This window comes from Amblyomma americanum, chromosome 6, assembly GCF_052857255.1.
Source record: "Amblyomma americanum isolate KBUSLIRL-KWMA chromosome 6, ASM5285725v1, whole genome shotgun sequence".
Lineage (NCBI taxonomy): Eukaryota > Metazoa > Arthropoda > Arachnida > Ixodida > Ixodidae > Amblyomma > Amblyomma americanum.
The window spans coordinates 49557061-49574268 of NC_135502.1; the positions used below are offsets into that span (position 1 = coordinate 49557061).

Below are 17208 nucleotides of genomic sequence, written 5' to 3' on the forward strand. Positions count from 1 at the left end.
GGGCTAGAAGCAGTTCACATGGTTACGAGGATAAATAGATGGAATTTGCCGTGTAAAGTGAGTCCCACATGAACGTTGAATTCAAAACGGACACTGACGACCACAGTTACGACGACGATCACGAGCTAGGTGCAGCTTGCGCGTTATGAAATCTCATAAGGGCCAGTACGATGCAACGTCTGGGCACCTGATGTTTTGTTACGGTGCCTGTACTCAAACTATTATTGCGAATTTCAAAACCCTCTTGCTTAAAAGCATCATTATCTTTCTACATTTTAACGCTGAAGTTGTTCCGAAGCAACAAAACAATATGCTTTCAGAATTAAAACGACACAAGGAAAGTATATGCAAAAAAAAATGTGGAACACTTTTACGCGTTCTCAAAAAAAAAATACTGTGGTGTTAAAGGGTCAAGGTCAACTCCGGGTGTGTCTTGAGTTTGAGATTTTTAATGAAACGTTACCTGCTCGTTTTTTTCTTCGTTTGTATCAGTAGTGCTGTTTAGTAATTCAGTGCTAACAAATACATTGCTTACAAATACATTTCTACTGTTGTATTTCAGCAGGACATGACACATTAAATTAGATTGCAGTGCCTAAAAACAGCTTATGCTCAATTATTGATGCCCTCGCTCCACATCGTATCCCATTACGATTCTTAGATGTAAGTAGAGAGTGGGGGGAGCTCTTTCTGTAATGGGCTCTGTATTGAGCAGCAGTTCCTTATTTTGCTTTCAACAAAGTATCATACTCTTCTTTTCAAGCAATGCAGAGTGCTCACTAACCGCGACTGGAGTAACGAGAGACGCACAGAGGCTGCGAAGAAGAATTTGAAAAACTGTACATCTGCAAGCAGGACAGTGTTTGGTCGCGTCACAAGCGCGGGTATTGGGGCTACTGCTAATCGTGATCGAAAAAATCTGCGCACATTACTTTCTCTACGCATTCGTTTTTTTAGTTTTTCTGTTTTCTTGATGCACTGATTTTTCTTCGTATTCCAAATACAGCTCATTTTCAATGCAGCTACATCAACAACGATGACAACGTCAACCATGACGACAACCTCAACGACCACTACAACCTCAACTACAACCACGACACCAACGACTACCACGACGTCAACTACGACCACAACAACGACAACCACAACAAATCGACCTGGCTTGGTCATGTGCGTCGTAGGCGAGAGCTTTGCTGACTCGAAGCTATTCGATGGCGGAAGGTGCGACTATGCCATCTACCCCGACCTCTTAACATCTGGAAAGAACTTCATCCCTCTGTACGGACGGACCTCGTGGGACGCCTTTAAAAAGGTACGCCTTTTTCAGGCAGGCAATAACATTTAGAACATGGATTACCATCTGGCCCATCATTCAGCCTTGCATAGAGAGGTAGGATCGCGCGCATTGCCAGCAAGCAGTATTAGCGAACTTTCGAACACGCTCATATCACACGCGCAGACACTGGCTCACTGACCAGACCCGTCCCTTCGAATCTATAGCTTTTTGGCAAGGCACCGAAATAGGAGCCTATAACCGGGCTTTGGTCTGCCTCCTTGTCTGTCGGGAAACAGTGAGTACATTAACAAAAATACCTGCACACTGAAATGGGAAACGCTCGGTGCCGTTGGTGCAGAAAAGCATTTACTGCACATTGCCATAGCATAGCCTATCTCCGTACTTACGTGGACATGTATTTAAGGTGTTTCACCTAAGACCGTACATAGTTTTTAAAATTGTTTTCTGCGTTATAAGAGGGCTTTTTCCGGCATATCACTGCCAGCGGTGTAGCACACTTGAATGCAACTAAGACGTGCTAACAACCAGGCTCGTTAACTTATATTGAATAGTTAATTTTTCAACTATTACAGTTAGGCTCCTTAATTATTTAAAGCAGTGAACCGCACCGTAATATTCATATCGGCTTTCGGGATTTCTAATATTTTGAGTTAGAAGAGTGCTTTCTTCTTCATAGCAATGTTAACGGCGTATTACGTCAGAATACAACTAAGATATGCTAACTAGGAGGCTGGTTAACTAATATTAAACAGCCAAATTTTTACCTATTACTGTTAGGCTCCTTAACTATTGAGAGTCGTTTAGCCTACACCAAATAATATCGATATCAGTTTTTAGATTTGAAGACGCGGTTACCCTTGGCGCTGTGGCCCCGAAAAATATGTGCTATTTTGACGAGTTACATGCACTGTAGTGGTTGCTTTGCCTCCAAGCTCCACGAAATTGCATGCATTTTGGCGCTATGTAGGCAAATTTTGCTGGGCCACAGTGCCGAGGGTAACCGTCCTTTTGAAATTCTAAAAACTGATAAAGATATTACTTACGGTGGGCTACACACCTCTCAATAATTAAGGAGCCTAACAGTTACACTTACAGTTAATTATTCAATATTATTTAACCAGCTTGCTAGTTAGCACGTATTAGCTGTATTCTGACGTACTTCATCGCAAGATAATGCTGCGGCGAAAAAAGCCGTATTCTGATATAAAAAAGCTTATTTTTAAAAACTGTGTAATGTCTTAGGTGGAATACCCCGTATATATACGCTTCACTATTATGATGGGAAAGCTCTTTGACGTGAGGCCGGCTTAACAGCTATGAAGTGGCTTGGTTATGTCTTCGAATAAACATTATTTCCAATAATCCACGCTCAATTATAAGTCACCGTAAACTTAGCATGGGTCTTTTACATAAACTTGTCGCTCGCACCAAACAGCACGCGAGCGTAATGCCTAATATGTTTCGATCACTTTAATCCGGTTCTCTCTCGTAAGAAATTGCAGTTTTATAGTCATGTTGCGTTGCATTAGACTGTGTCATAATGTATTCACACTATTATATTCTAAAATTTTCATTGCACAATGTTAAGTACGTCACTTCGCCTTCTACTATGTTAACCCAAATTTTTATTCTTTATTTTTCTCACCTTCCCACTTCGACAACCGCTCTCATACTGTATATATTATGTGCGAATAAAAAAATAAGCAAATAATGCTATGACACGCTTTGTGTGCAGGCTATCTCGGCTAACCCGCGAGTGAAGGCTGGTGTGAGCTTCTCTCTTCTCCACGCCGGAAACCCTAGGAGCAGCGTGCAGCGTCTTCCGACCTTAGCCGCCGAGCTGCGGAGCCTTGCTGCCATGATGAATCTGTCGGCCATGGGCGTCCTGGACTTTGCCCGCCATGAAAGCGTCAACACTAATGACCTGGCACCCATGCTCCGGGTCAGTCCTCGCACGGTCTTTCAAACAGGCTCTGTCTACTCGGTGATTGTCACCATAACCTCAATCTATCCAAGCTTATTTTTTGAGGCCGAGAACAATGCATCAGCTCTGCTGGCGTTTTTGTTGCTTTAGAATCATTTTACACTCATTTTGGTTTTTATTTTACGGTTCTCTATTCGAGAAGTGACTGTCACAGCCGGGAAACAATATTGGATGCGACGGGACTACTTAAGTGTGGCCGAATAGTCTCGATTTGCATTGCAGAAGCGTGCTAATAGCAAAATTTTGGCTTCTTTCGGGCAATTTTTTATTTCTTTTTGCTTCCTAGAGGTGTGAATGTTCTCGGCAACAGACAGGGCACAATGAAAAATTATTTCTGCGTTCGACAATTTGTTAATTATCAAGGTTTCGAGCTGGATGATTTCGGGTTTCCATCATGAAATATACGCTCCAGCGTGACGGCTCAAACCTGTGATATCGGCGCTGGTAACAAAGATATGCCACCCCTTACTAAAATTACCCATTTCGGTATACACGGGGGCCTGAAAATCTTTCTTTTTTAAATATGAAACACCACTCACGTGAGTCATGATTGCTTTTTACGCTTTCTCAATGTTTCCAAAGCGCCAGATGCAGTAATGGCGGTGTTTAGGTAGCTGGAGAATTGGGAGAAGTAGAATTGTTCTGCTGCATTAGCCTGCATAAAATCTATGCTCAAAAGAACGCGACGCTTCTTACTGCGCAGGTCATGGAGACAGCGCTGCGCCAACAAAACCGCGGCACAGGGATGGTCTTCCTCGGGGTGGCGCTGTACACTCAGGACGCGCTCAGAAAATTTGTTTCTGAAGTTGGAGCGATAACGTAAGCACATTCGACCTAGACGGTACTGAGTTCCATTTTGAGCTTGGCGCATGATAGCCTTAGCTGCTTATGTGCCATAAGACCCAACACAACACAACACTGAGTTCCGCTCATATGATATTTTTTGCAAGTGGGAAACGAGTGAAGTAAATCAAGCAACGCTAATTAAGACCCCGCTACAGAACATTCTGAAAGTTTTATATGCCGGGTATTTCAGCTAATATGTTGTGAAATCTTGAAAATATATTTTTTTTTATTTAGAAGAGCGCATTTTTCGGCATAGCATTGTAAGCGGTGTAGCGTATCAGAAATTGCTGAGATATTCTAACAAATCAGTCGATTAACTATTAATGAGTAGTTAATTTTTATTATCATCATCATCAGCAGCAGCAGCAGCCTGACTATGCTAATTGCAGAGAAAAGGCCTCTCCTATGATTATCCAACTAACCCTGTCCTTTGCCAGCTGCGGCCACAAGCGTGTTAATCTCATCCACCCACTTAACTTTCTGCCACCCTTTGCTACGCTTGCCTTCTATGTAAATCCGCGCCGTTACCCTTTTTACTATTAATTTTATTTCCTTATTGATGGAAGAGCTGTAGCCCACCGTAAGTAATATTCATATCAGGTTTTAGAATTTCGAAAGCACAGTTCCCCTCGGCGCTGTAGCCGTGCAATTTTTTGGCTGTTTTGACGAGTTACGTGCACTGGATGGGTAGCTTTGCATGTAAGCTTCTCGGAAGCGCATGCATTTTTGGTGCGATGTAGCCAGAATTTGTTGGGCAGCAGTGTCGAGGGTACCTGTGTTTTCGAAACTCTAAAAACCTATATACAGATTACTTACGCTGGGCTACACGCCTTTTAATAAATAAGGAGGCTAAGAGCAATAGCTCAAAGGTTAGCGACTAATTATTATAGTTATCCATCCTACCAGTCAGCACGTCTTGGCGGTATTCTGTTGCGCAACACCACTGACAATGCGATGGCGAAAGAAGCGCTCTTTTAACCCAAAAACTTTATTCCAGAACAGCTTAAATAAAACGCCTAGTATTTGAGGCTATCTGTATATTAAACTCCCTGGTGCATTATATTAGTTGTGTGGTTTTAGCTTCAATCAGAAGCGAAGAAAGGTCAGAGAAATTAACCGATAACTCTGAAGCACAAAGGGTACGACTGAAGTGGGCACTACATTGAATACGGCCTTGGGAATGCCTGTTAAAGAAGAAATATACCAGCCAAAAAACGAACGCAATACGGCCTTGGAAATGCCTGTTAAAGAAAAATATACCAGCCAAAAAACGAACGCACAAGGAGAGAACAATACAGGACAACCTCTCCTTTGCGTTTCGTTTTTCGTTTGTTTTTTTGTTTTTTGGCTGGTATATTTCTTCTTTTACATGCCATACAAACAGGCCCACCATTTTGCCCTGCTTGGGAATGCCTGTTCCGGCATTTGTAATCAGTGAACTTGCGGAGTGTTCCCGCACCATTTTCTAGGACCTTTTTGTACACGGCGCAACTCTTCTGAAATGAAATCACGAATGATTTTCCATGATGAGTTTGTTTGATACCGCCACGCTGCAAAACATGCCAGAAAAGAAAGTCGCGTCGGCATTTCACAAGCTATCATTGACGGGGTATGAGCCTTCTTTTCACAATACCTTTGATTACCCACACACTCAAAGCATGCTCGTGCCTTGTGCTCAGGATAGTAAATGGTTTAGGATTTATGGTGCCTTAACGTCCCAAAGTCACTCAGGCTATGAGGGACGCCGTAGTGAAGGGCTCCAGAAATTTCGGTAACCTGAGGTTCTTTTAAATGCACTGACATCGCACAGTACATGGGCCTCTATAATTTCGCCTGCAACGAAATTCTATCACCACGACCGGGATCCAACGTTCGTCTTTCGGGTCAGCAGTCGAACGCCATAATCAGTGCGCCATCGCTGCGGCTTAGGATTGTTAAGGTCAATTATTTCCACATGCGCACCCATCTAACCACTTTTCTTTTTTTTGAACGCTTAATTGCTAACCAGACTTGTAGATAACGTGCTTTGTCATTCCAGTACATCGACAAAAAATCGACAGACAGCAGTACAAAGCACCTTACACTATCAGCTTTATCTGCATTTAGTAGGCTATAACCCCCCCCCCCCCCCCCCCGGTTAAGTACGGTAGTACCGTATATACCAGAATTCATGCCTCTTCGAAAAGATATGAAGTTGAGCAAATTATTCATTTCTTTTCTTTAGGAGCAAATGACAGCAGTACTGCAGCAACATCTGGATCAAAACTTTTGCGATAAATGGGAATGCTTTTAGTCCTTGCCGCCAACTACGTTCACAGATGGTTGCGAATCAACCCATCGTTTCAAAGCCTATCGAGAGATAACGGCTACTCAACCCGCGACAGTGACATTGTAAAGTGAGATTCGATGCCCGCATCACTTCAAACAAGCTGTGCGCAAAGCACGCATGTAGGCAAAAGCGACGAAGGACAAAATAAAGTAATCTCAAAAGATCGTCGTGTTCAGCGACTTCTGTGAGCTCCCGACGTCGAGCTGAGAATTCCCGATATCCACCTTATGTGGGCACTAATTTGAATACGTTTGCCAAGATATCAGGTTATAGCACTTAGAGCTCAGTTTCTTTGAAATTAAAAGTCCATCAACCACCATATTCGGACTGATAGCTGCAGTAGTAGGCATTCGCTGTGTTTTGTCGGTGTCAACATTTGCATATAACATGTCAGAACCCGAGGAGCAGGTTGTGATGACGTCAGAAAGTCACGTGACCTCACCCGACCATTCTTTAATTCAACTGCCACCTGCCCCAGTGGGTAGGCAGCTCACCAACCCGGTATCCAGGACACTACCGGCTACAGCGGGCAGGTTGCAATGAAATCGCAAGTTCAGGTAACCTGTTTCGCTAATCAGTGAATTTTGTGACATCACACTGCGGATTTTGCTCCTTCATGAACTGTAAGGCTAGCGTATAAAACGAGCACAAAAATCTGAAGGTGTGACACAGAAGCATGCGACAACCTCTGCGCCTCTTTCATAAACTGAAGCAAAAATTGAACTTTTGTTTGCGAAGACGTGCCGCCCACAAATTCGAGACAAACCGGTTAGGATAAAGCAGCGAAGAGAAAAACACGGCTAAATTGGTTTATTGAGCCGCCTGGAACTCAACTGTTGGAGCTTCTTCCAAAAATTTTGTGGCAGCGTGTTCCATGAATTATGACTGACAATCACCGGAATATGTTCTTGAAACATGCTGAGTAAATTACGTTTTATGACCTTGTTAGCCTTTCAATCGTTCACAGTATTCTCAATCGGGCGGAGAAACGTGATATACATTTAGCTGTGTTTTGAACATTTGGTTTTCTGCTGTTATTTACAATATGGAAGGAATTACTCAATTTTTGAAGCCCACAAGAAAGCTAAGCCCTTCACTTGTATGGATGATTCCGAGTGTTCGCTGCATAGTGCTATTACATATTCAAAGCTGTTTTACCGCTAGTTCACATGTACCATCTTTGGCAAAAGTAACCGAACAATGGTGGTTTGTTTCTTTGCCGCGTAGAAAAGAAATTATGGCAGCCCTTAAAACTCTGAATCTGTATAAAGTAAGGTGAACACTTGTTCTCATATTTTGCACCTTTCGGTCTTTAGGTGGGCCGTAAAGGCTCCATTATACTGTTGAGAAGCAAAAACCTGTTTCTCGTTTACTTTTGGCAGAGGAGGTACGTGAAACCCTTTCAATCTTCTTTTCGCCGTTACACTACAACTTGATCACTCTGACGTTTTTTATTTTTTTAGAGGTCCTCAAGAGAACGAAGACGATATGACTTCGACCACGTTCTCTATACAAAAGCACGGGCTCTAAATGTGTAGTCGGGGAGCAGTTATTTACAAGCCTAAACGTTGTTGCATGCCTGCCGCCACTGCGTTTTTATTGTCGATATATTGGGCAAATTTTTATTCAGCGTGTCAGGGAAGCATGCGCCGAATATTTCACGTGCGTGTGACCAGGAGACTTTTAATATTCTTGACATTAGAGAAGCTGCATTTCAAAGTAAGCAACAAATTGCGATTCATTACACTCTCATTCCGATATGAGCACTGGTATCTCTTCCTTACATTTCAATGTGAGGACGCCTTTATCATTGTCGGACTTCGTTATCAGTCTGTTCTTTCTTAGCGTGTTCTCTGAACTCTAAACATTGCAAGAGATATTTCCCATGTGCTCATTTTTAGCATTTTTCCATTCTCCTGTACAACCGTCTTATTCCTTGTCGCCTTTTCTTTTTCATTTCAGATCACTCACAACCATTATTATCCAGACCCACGTGCACAGACTTTCACAGCATGGACAGATTGCTGTTCATGGGTGTCACGCCTTCCCCGTGTCATTGAAGACTGCATCTTTACCGGTGCCCTCTTTTGTAAGATATTCACTATGCTAATTTCGCGTGCAAGAAGTGTTTATATAAGTGGCCCCACGAGAAAATCAAAGTTCTCACTCATATCACGAAGTCCCAATTTATTCCTAGGTCATTCACACCGACACTCACCTGGATTCCATACTTTATTCCTAATCTTTATCTTTTAACGTGAAAGCACTACTCAACGCTGTCCCAACCAAGAATCTTGTGTGAAGACTGAGAGTAACTGGGGTAAAACATCGAGGTAGTTTGGAGGAGTGCCGCGCCAGCTTTAACCAATTGGAGGGCGACCGTGAGGGTGACATTGGGCAAGCCTGGCATATCTATAGCCCATGCACAAATAAATAAATATTACCGCGACTAAGTTTCGAACCCGCGGCGGCACGAACAAGTCAGCTTCGTTGGACACTTCACGAGAGCAAATGCTATCACCGCTGCCGATCACGCCCCAGGCTAAACTGCAGCACGCTCTGCACTGTGCATTGCACATGGTCGTCTTCATCAACTTCCACCTGTGAGGCGAACAGATAAGTTCAACGTTAACTCGTTGAGAGGTTAACCTGTGTCTAATATGATAGAAACATGGGCTTAATGGTTGTGGCCTAAAACCATCGTTTTAGCGCAACACACGACAAAGACACCAGAACGAGAGGACACTGGCTGTGTCCTTGTCGCAGTGGCCGTTCTGTGTCCTTGTCGTGTGTTGCGCTACAACTATGGTTCTGTGCGTAACATCGTCGCCAGACGTGCCGACGACCCAGCAAAACAAACCTATGAGGCAACCAGGCTAAACACGTGCTTATTTTAAGGCTACGTTATGAAATTGGCGCCTTACACCCAAGCTGCGCCTGCTGTAAACTCGCAAAGTCTCAGCTCAGCAACCTCGCAGAAGCTTGCGTTTCTCTACGCCTAAAGGGCTGTCAACAATAAGTACCATGTCCTACGGGAGAAAAATGGCCTCGTTACATGTGAGCACCGCTGGGAACACACTGCAGCGTCATCTGGTGTCTCTGCACTCCACTATATCGACACGTGCATTGCGCGTGCATTCGTGGTGAAAGAGGCTTGTCCTGCGAGAAGGTTTTTTTTTTATGGGTGCCCCCGTTTCTTTGGGAAATGCGAGAAGCATTGGAGTGGCAACGGCTAGTGAAATAGAAATGCATATTGTTTACTTGAGTGGAGCCGCCTTGGCGACACCTTACTGAAATTATGGCTCACCTTGGGAGGCAAACGAGCTTTTTATCCCATCGTCAGGCTTCATTGTCGATTCAAGTCCGAGCCACGCTCCGCCAACCGTCCCGGACGAGTACCCTTACCGCTGTTTAATGGACGCGCCATTCGCGGCCGCGATCTTCGGTTTCTGGGCCACCAAGGGACGAAAATTTCAATTATGTCGGCGCTTGCGTGTCTTGCATATTACGTCTCCGACGGTATTAGAGTGAAATCCTTTTATCTGGCGTACTCTGCTGGCATCAGCGTGACCCCGTCACACCTGTCACTTGCAAACAGAATTTGTTCAAATTATTGACGGGAGCGCAAAGCTTTGGCGGAGGCTCCATAGACATTTCGCGAAAATGGTTCGGTGAGAAACATAGCACGCTATACACACAGCTGGTTCTGAGAAAGTGATGTATTTGTACCAAGTTTAGTTGTGCGCCTATATCATTGCATCCTGCCTTGTCTGGTTATGTAGGCTTCAGTTGAAGGAGGCAGTCGGCTCAGGTCGTACAGATGGTGACGGGTTCTTTATACACATAGCAAGATTTAGTGGTGTGGTGCCAATGTTGGTAGCCCAAAGCAGATGGAGCCAAGCAAAAAGCGGAGGAGGAAGGGGAGCGCACTCGCAACGGGGTAATGTGCTTGCCATAGTATCAGGATAACAACAACAACACCATCAACAACAACAGCTTGCCGGCGCTGTGCTCGCTTTGCGAAAACTGCGGTGAAGAGGGAGCTAGATTGGCGTGAACAACGCATGCGCCAGTAGTCTCCGTACCAATAAGCTCGAGCACTGTTCTCTTCGTCGCACTGAAGTACTGCCTTTAATTGGAAGGCGCGCACGAGTTTCCATAAGCGCGTGTGCAAAACCTAATGAATCAGATGCGTTAATTGTTGTGATAGTAGGTACTGGTGATTTAAGGTCATGCTTTCGGCATAACAGCGCCACCCCAAGGAAGAAAGAGAGGCAGAAGATGAAAGCAGGAAGGACCAAACGCAGCGCTGACTCAAACTGTTTATTTAGCGGCTAACAGGGAGCCTATACTATACGCACTCAGACGCGCACAAGCGCAAACCGTGCAAGGAAAACAAAATGTGTTTCAACTTTATCGCAAAAAGCGTGAGACATTTTGTCCGCATTGTATGTACAAAATCAGTACGCCCATTAGGCAGGTTGCAAGGTTGTGTACCGCGTCATTATTGGAAACAAAAAATTGGCAACGGTTAAACTCTATTAAACCTGTTAGGAGAGCGTTAGCTTTGTGGTTTTGATTTTGTTTTGGTTTTCACTGGAATTGACCAATGAACGCTTATTAATTCGGTTCGCTAAGTAGCACAGTGCACTTACTCTTGACCTAAGCTTTCCAACGGTATATGACTCGATGCTATATAGCGCGGTCTTTCCAGTTAACTCATTAGCGCTAATTATTTCGGGTCGCTAACTATACAGCGCGTTTACATTTGACCTAAGATTTCCAACGCTTTATGACTCCATGCTTTTGCGCAAAGTTTGGCTTTATTTGAAAAGAACTAGTTCACGCCAATTAACTGGGAAGTTTGGAAGTTGGAAGTTCGAATTTGAAGTTTTCTTATGAATTCGTGTTCTTGGTAAACTGCAGGAATTAGCGGTGCGGGCCACGCAGCAGTTGCGATCCCGAGGCTACACGTTTCGCGTCATGTTTTCCTCCACGATGGGCGTCGCGATGTTCGTCGGTGAAGAGGGATCCGGCAGACCGAAGAACGCCTTTCAGAAATGCGACCGTGCTCTTGTGGCCGACTACGACGTTCTTTGCAATGCAACGGGGTTTTACTATCAGCAAGCGCAAGAATCCCCGGAAGAGTTCGCGTACGCCGCTTGGGTGGCCGGAAACCGTAACTACTGGGCCAGCTACGAGACCCCCGCAACGTTGACTTTAAAGGTGACTCTTCTACTTCTCTGCTCAATACATTACAAAACGCAGTGGTCGGTGACGTCGCCGCATACAGTCCAAAAACTGGCACTCCCTTCAAGACAGGAAACGCGCTGCTATACCCTCTTTCGCAGAGTTTTACTCCGGCTAAGGGCGCATTCACACTTGTCCAAAAATCCGGCGAGCTAATCCGCTTCGCTCGCCGGGAAAACTAGGACCTGTTCTCAGCAGTTGACGCCCTGAAGAGGCTGAACCGCCGCGCCACGGCTGTTTCTCGCTTTTCCACACACTTCCCGGCCACCACGTCACCGCTCGCGGCGTACACAGATATGATTAGAAAAAAGCATAAATCGATACTGTAACATAACAGTATGCACGCTTGCGAACGCAAGCACATTCCCATTTTTAGTTCAGTGTATGCAAACAACCCGCCGCGGTGGCTCAGTGGTTAGGGCGCTCGACTACTGATCCGGAGTTCCCGGGTTCGAACCCAACCGCGGCGGCTGCGTTTTTATGGAGGAAAAACGCTAAGGCGGCCGTGTGCTGTGCGATGTCAGTGCACGTTAAAGATCCCCAGGTGGTCGAAATTATTCCGGAGCCCTCCACTACGGCACCTAATTCTTTCTTTCTTCTTTCAATCCCTCTCTTATCCCTCCCCTTACTGCGCGGTTCAGGTGTCCAACGATATATCAGACAGATACTGCGCCATTTCCTTTCCCTCAAAAAAAACAATTATAAAAAACAAATTATATGCAAACAGACTCGCAACGAAACGCCCAGCCTAGTGGCGCCATCTGCTTGTCAGGACAGGAACTAGTACTGTCAAGAAAACCGGCGCTCCTCGTAGGCCTAGTAGCGGCAGAATCGTCGCTCAAAATAAAAAAAAAAAATAAAGCAAATTTATCACTTATACATTTGCTTATAGGTGAGGTGAGACGAAGCGATGTACTGGTGTCCGATTTATGGCCAGTGAACGCGCTGAACAAGGCCGCAACAACGACGAATTCATTCCGAGGCGAGGGGCCCTGCGTCGAAGGGTGCCGCGATGTTTTTCGCCGCGGCGGCGGCGAACGCGGAAAATTTGGGTCCAGCCCGATCGCCCTCGCCGCGCCGCTTTCCGCCACGCTCAGCGTCAAAAGCGGCCGAATCCGCTTCGCTCGCCGGATTTTTGGACAAGTGTGAACGGGCCCTAAATCTGCTAACGAAGTAAATTCCGCCTTTGGCACAGAATAGCAGAGAATAGGACTGCGTGCGCACGTCCTGTGAGGGACCAAAGGACTTGGAAAAAATTTACCATTCTTTGCTCGCGTGTTGCCGCTGCATCTCCTGAAAGAAAAGTAAAGTACTCTTTTTGACTCGCCCAAGTAAAGTGATGTAGTTGAGCGAAGACCCTGAATAAGTACTTACCCCTGTACACCCTTTGTCAAAAGTTTAGAGCCCAAGGTATTTGCTTCTTAGCCATACCGTGTGGCTTGTAGTGCATCCTTAGTGGTCAAAATCTCCAGACGATAGGAAGATTTTCGGTCCTGTCCCCCTCCAATGGGTAGGATTTGTACAAATGCTACAGGAGCCTCACTACCCGACCCAGAAGCAAACCACGTGGTCTCAATCTCCTGACAAATACACTAGGTAGCCCCCCTAGCTCCCGAAGTTTCGGGAAAATATAGCTGTACCGGTAAGTGGAAAAAATTTTCTAGGCTACGGGAGTATCATTTCCCTTTAGGTTTGTATCTAAACAACGACCTTCCAACAAAGAACGTTTCAAATTAATAACCGACGCTGAAGCTCGAAAAAAGCATCTACGCTAAATACCAATGAATCTGAAAGATTCGCCATGAAAAAATCCCTGTAAATGCTTCATATTGCAAGGCACTTATTGCAGAAGCTCAGCTCGGTCACTGGAATGCTAAATCACCACCGTTACCGCCTTCCACAATCAGTAAAACTATTGATATATAATGCTCTTTTTGTGTCCTCTCTTCATTACTGCTTTTTAGTATGGGGCACCACTACCACGACAAATTTAAACAGGCTGCTAAAACTACAAAAAAGAATCTTACGCATGATTGCAAATCTAAAATATACAGAATCGTCTGCCCCTTCTCTTTAAACAGTTCAACGTGCACCGAGCACATGATTTATACCGTTATATACTGCCTCGCGTGTTCTATTATAGCGCAAAACATCTTATATATTATAGCGCATCTCTCCTTTTCGACGTCGCAGGATTGACGCAAAATGATCTGCCATATCCCACAAGAAACACAGAATACTAGAAAATCCCAAAATGCCGCACCAATTATGGTACACAAATTCTCCAGAATACTTTACCAAGGCTTCAAAATGATTACAGTAGACAAGGCACTGATCTTGTGAAATTAACCCTGTCTGAGTTTAAACAGCTATTTACAAACTGATTGTCATCATGGATGTTTATATTCTTGTTTTTTGTGCATACATGTATCTACTTCGTAGATCCTCTCTGTATAATCTGTATAATATGTATAATCTCTGTGTATATAATCTCTCTCTATAATCTCTGTATAATCTTTTTATGTTTGAGAATGCTCACATACAAGTACCACAAGGCTGTAATCTTTTTTGTTGATGTGTTTATGCTTTCCGCTGCCACAGTATTTGGGGGCTAGGGACCCCTCAAGCCGTCGTAGAACGGCTTTTACCTTGGCCTCCTGCACACTCCGGTGCATGAATAAAAATATCAATGAAAGATTACCTTCACTGTTCTTTATGAACAATCATTCGATGGGCGGGGCTGTAGTTTCATCGCCTATCATTGGCAGCTTCAAACTTCGACATGAGAGCTGGTATATAGCCCAAGATTCACCGGCTGCCCGATGAAATACTTAACTAAGGAGCGACTAAGACAGATTATGTTTCCGGGAGATGCATTTGTAGAAACTGTCTTTTAGCAAGACGCTTACACAAGGGATCGAGCTCAGAATAGCCTCACTGCCATCGCCTCGCCTTCAAGAGCATGCCCCTCGTTCAAGTTTCCTGTTTCGTCTTCCCGTTTCGCAGTAACACGTAAACCAGGCTGCTTGGGTATTCATTCGTTTTTGAAAATGTTGAGGAGAATGATTTTGGCGTGCATTTACGTTTTCTTGCTTGCTGAAAAACCATAAATAACTGGCAGAAAGATAACTTTCTTGCGTATTCTTCTGCAGCTGGATAGGTACGCCAGGAATGTCTCTGAGGGCTGGGCCGTCTTCGAAGTTCAGCACGACGTGTGGAACGCGTGCAATTCCAACAACTACCGCCGCCTGGAACTGATCCAATCTAAAGCGCACGCTCGCAGGCCGTAGGTTCCGACTTGGCGATCGACAACCGACACCAACGCGTCCTGCCGGCTTATTTTGTGTGTTCCTGCTCTAAGCCTTTAATATTTTTGCAGCACATGGTGCTTGCTTTCTTACTTTATCTGTACGCTCCTCTAAATGTTTTGCAAATTTCGCGAACGACACTGATAGCTCTAGCGAACAAGAATAACTAAAGTCATGCTGATAATCGTAATTACACAATTTGTGCTCCAGAGCTGTCACTTCTTTATGCAATGTAGAATAAACAAAAATTCGTCTTGATACTACATTAGGATTTCTTTCTCACGTATTTCTGAATATATTGGATCTGTTTGATCGTGGGTGTATTATATGCTGGTTTAACCAATTCTCGGTGCTCCCGTGTGACATAAAGGAGTCTTATGCGTTACAGTAAGTTGTTTTCATGCTTGGAGAGCCAAAAGTCTTTATTCTACAGGATAATGAGCAGACGTTTTAAGCTGGGTAGCATTTGTCCAAGTGGGTGTCTGAATCTTGGTGGAAATGGGAACGATTGGTCCACTACAAGACGCCACTTTTGGCTGGCTACCTGCATCTCTTAAAACTATATTTCTTACAATCCAGTGTTGTGTATCCCATATCTCTTAACAGGTCGCTCTTAAATTTAACATAGATATGTGCCTATAAAGCTTCATTAGGCATTAATTGTGAAATAATAGTTGAAATACTGCATAGACCGCCGGTAACTTTAACAGACAATACCGCCAACAGGGGCCTGGGAACAAGCCTAAAATCGCTGGCGAAAGCAACTTTTAGTACATAGAATGTCCAACGAACACAGATATGCAAATGCAGTCGATTTTCGGTCGCTTTCGTTGAAAATAAACATTTGTGTACAACTCCTAGAAGCTCGGTAGTTGACAGGCGAATGCTGCTTCCCTGCAGCAGTAATAGATTCCGCTAATGGCCGCGCATGCGTTGTTTTCCCATGTATGTTCGAAATTTGCGCAATCACCAATGTTATGAAACGTCACTGAAACTTACTGCTTGCTTGAAACTAAGTTAAGTCTTGTTGCAGCCCACAGACAAGTATTTACTCGCGCAGTATACGTGCTCGTAAAATGAACGCACCCCTCACTTTGGCTGGCCAAAGGTAGGATTTTTTTTTCCTTGGCGCAAGTAACCTACCCTAGTTCTTTTTTTTTTGCACCCCCCTGCTGTTATGGTCGCCGAAACAACCACGCAACACTATAAAGCGCATTGTGTCAAATCTCAAGAATGCGACAATTCGTCCTATGGAATGACACGCAAATAAAAATGCAAAAGAATCAGAGTACGAAAACAAACCACCGATGGTTGCAAAGAATATCTCTTCGATCTGCCATAACAGGATCGCAGCATTACCAACTTGCTGCCGCTGAAAGTAGCACAGAATGCTGTGTGTTGTGCTAGAGGGACCTCTAGTTTTTAACGCCTAAAATTTTCTCTATTTTACCGCACGTAATGAACGCGCCCCCAAATTTCGCCAGTTTTTTTTTATTATGTACGTGAATAAAGTAATAAAATGTGGTCAACCCAGAAATTATTGACACAAGCATGTTTGAACGGGAAAGGGTTTATAAATTAATTTTTTTCATGTATTGTACGATTTTACTATAGAAATCAATATATCCGAACATCTTCTGTCAGAAGGCTTGCATTTTTTTTTCCTATAAACATTCTTGCTATCGCCAGAAACCTTTCGTATTGGTTTCTGCGGCAGTCTTAACTGCTTCATGCAAGGGTCAGATAAACTTTCTTTTAAAAGAAAGATTTTGCTGCACGTCATAAGAATGGACCGTTACCTTCAATATTTCCATAACAGTACCTTAAAATTTTCCAATACTCCAACTTTTTGTCCAAGAATGTTGCACACATTGGTATTAGGAGTTAGGGCTCTTTTCGAAAAGCACAGAAACTTGCGCCGTGCTTTGCTCGCGCTGGCTGTTGGCACACGGCACCGGCGCCCCTTCCCCGACATCTTCAGGGCGTCATCTTACCGGACCAGTGTATCTCCTCGCCTGGTGCGGGGAAGTCCTGCTGCACTAAGCCAACTTCCCTCCTATATCCGTGCCACGCTCATCCCGGGACATCCAAGGACGCCACTAGGACTGGTTCCCCCGTACCTGCGCCACTGCACTTACTCCGCCTGTGACTTCGCCCCACCCCTTTCTATTGTCAGTCATCACAAAAACGTAAA

The 17208-nt window shown here is 44.4% G+C and overlaps 1 protein-coding gene across 1 annotated transcript; it reads left to right on the plus strand.

The window, feature by feature from the left end:
- The first annotated feature begins 1036 nt into the window (after positions 1-1036).
- Positions 1037-15013, plus strand: LOC144094700 (uncharacterized). The gene is made up of 6 exons (XM_077628617.1): positions 1037-1312; positions 3033-3239; positions 3985-4100; positions 8419-8545; positions 11383-11682; positions 14859-15013. The coding sequence occupies exons 1-6, from the start codon at positions 1037-1039 to the stop codon at positions 14994-14996; spliced, it is 1164 nt and encodes a 387-aa protein (XP_077484743.1). The 3' UTR covers positions 14997-15013.
- The last annotated feature ends 2195 nt before the right edge of the window (positions 15014-17208 follow it).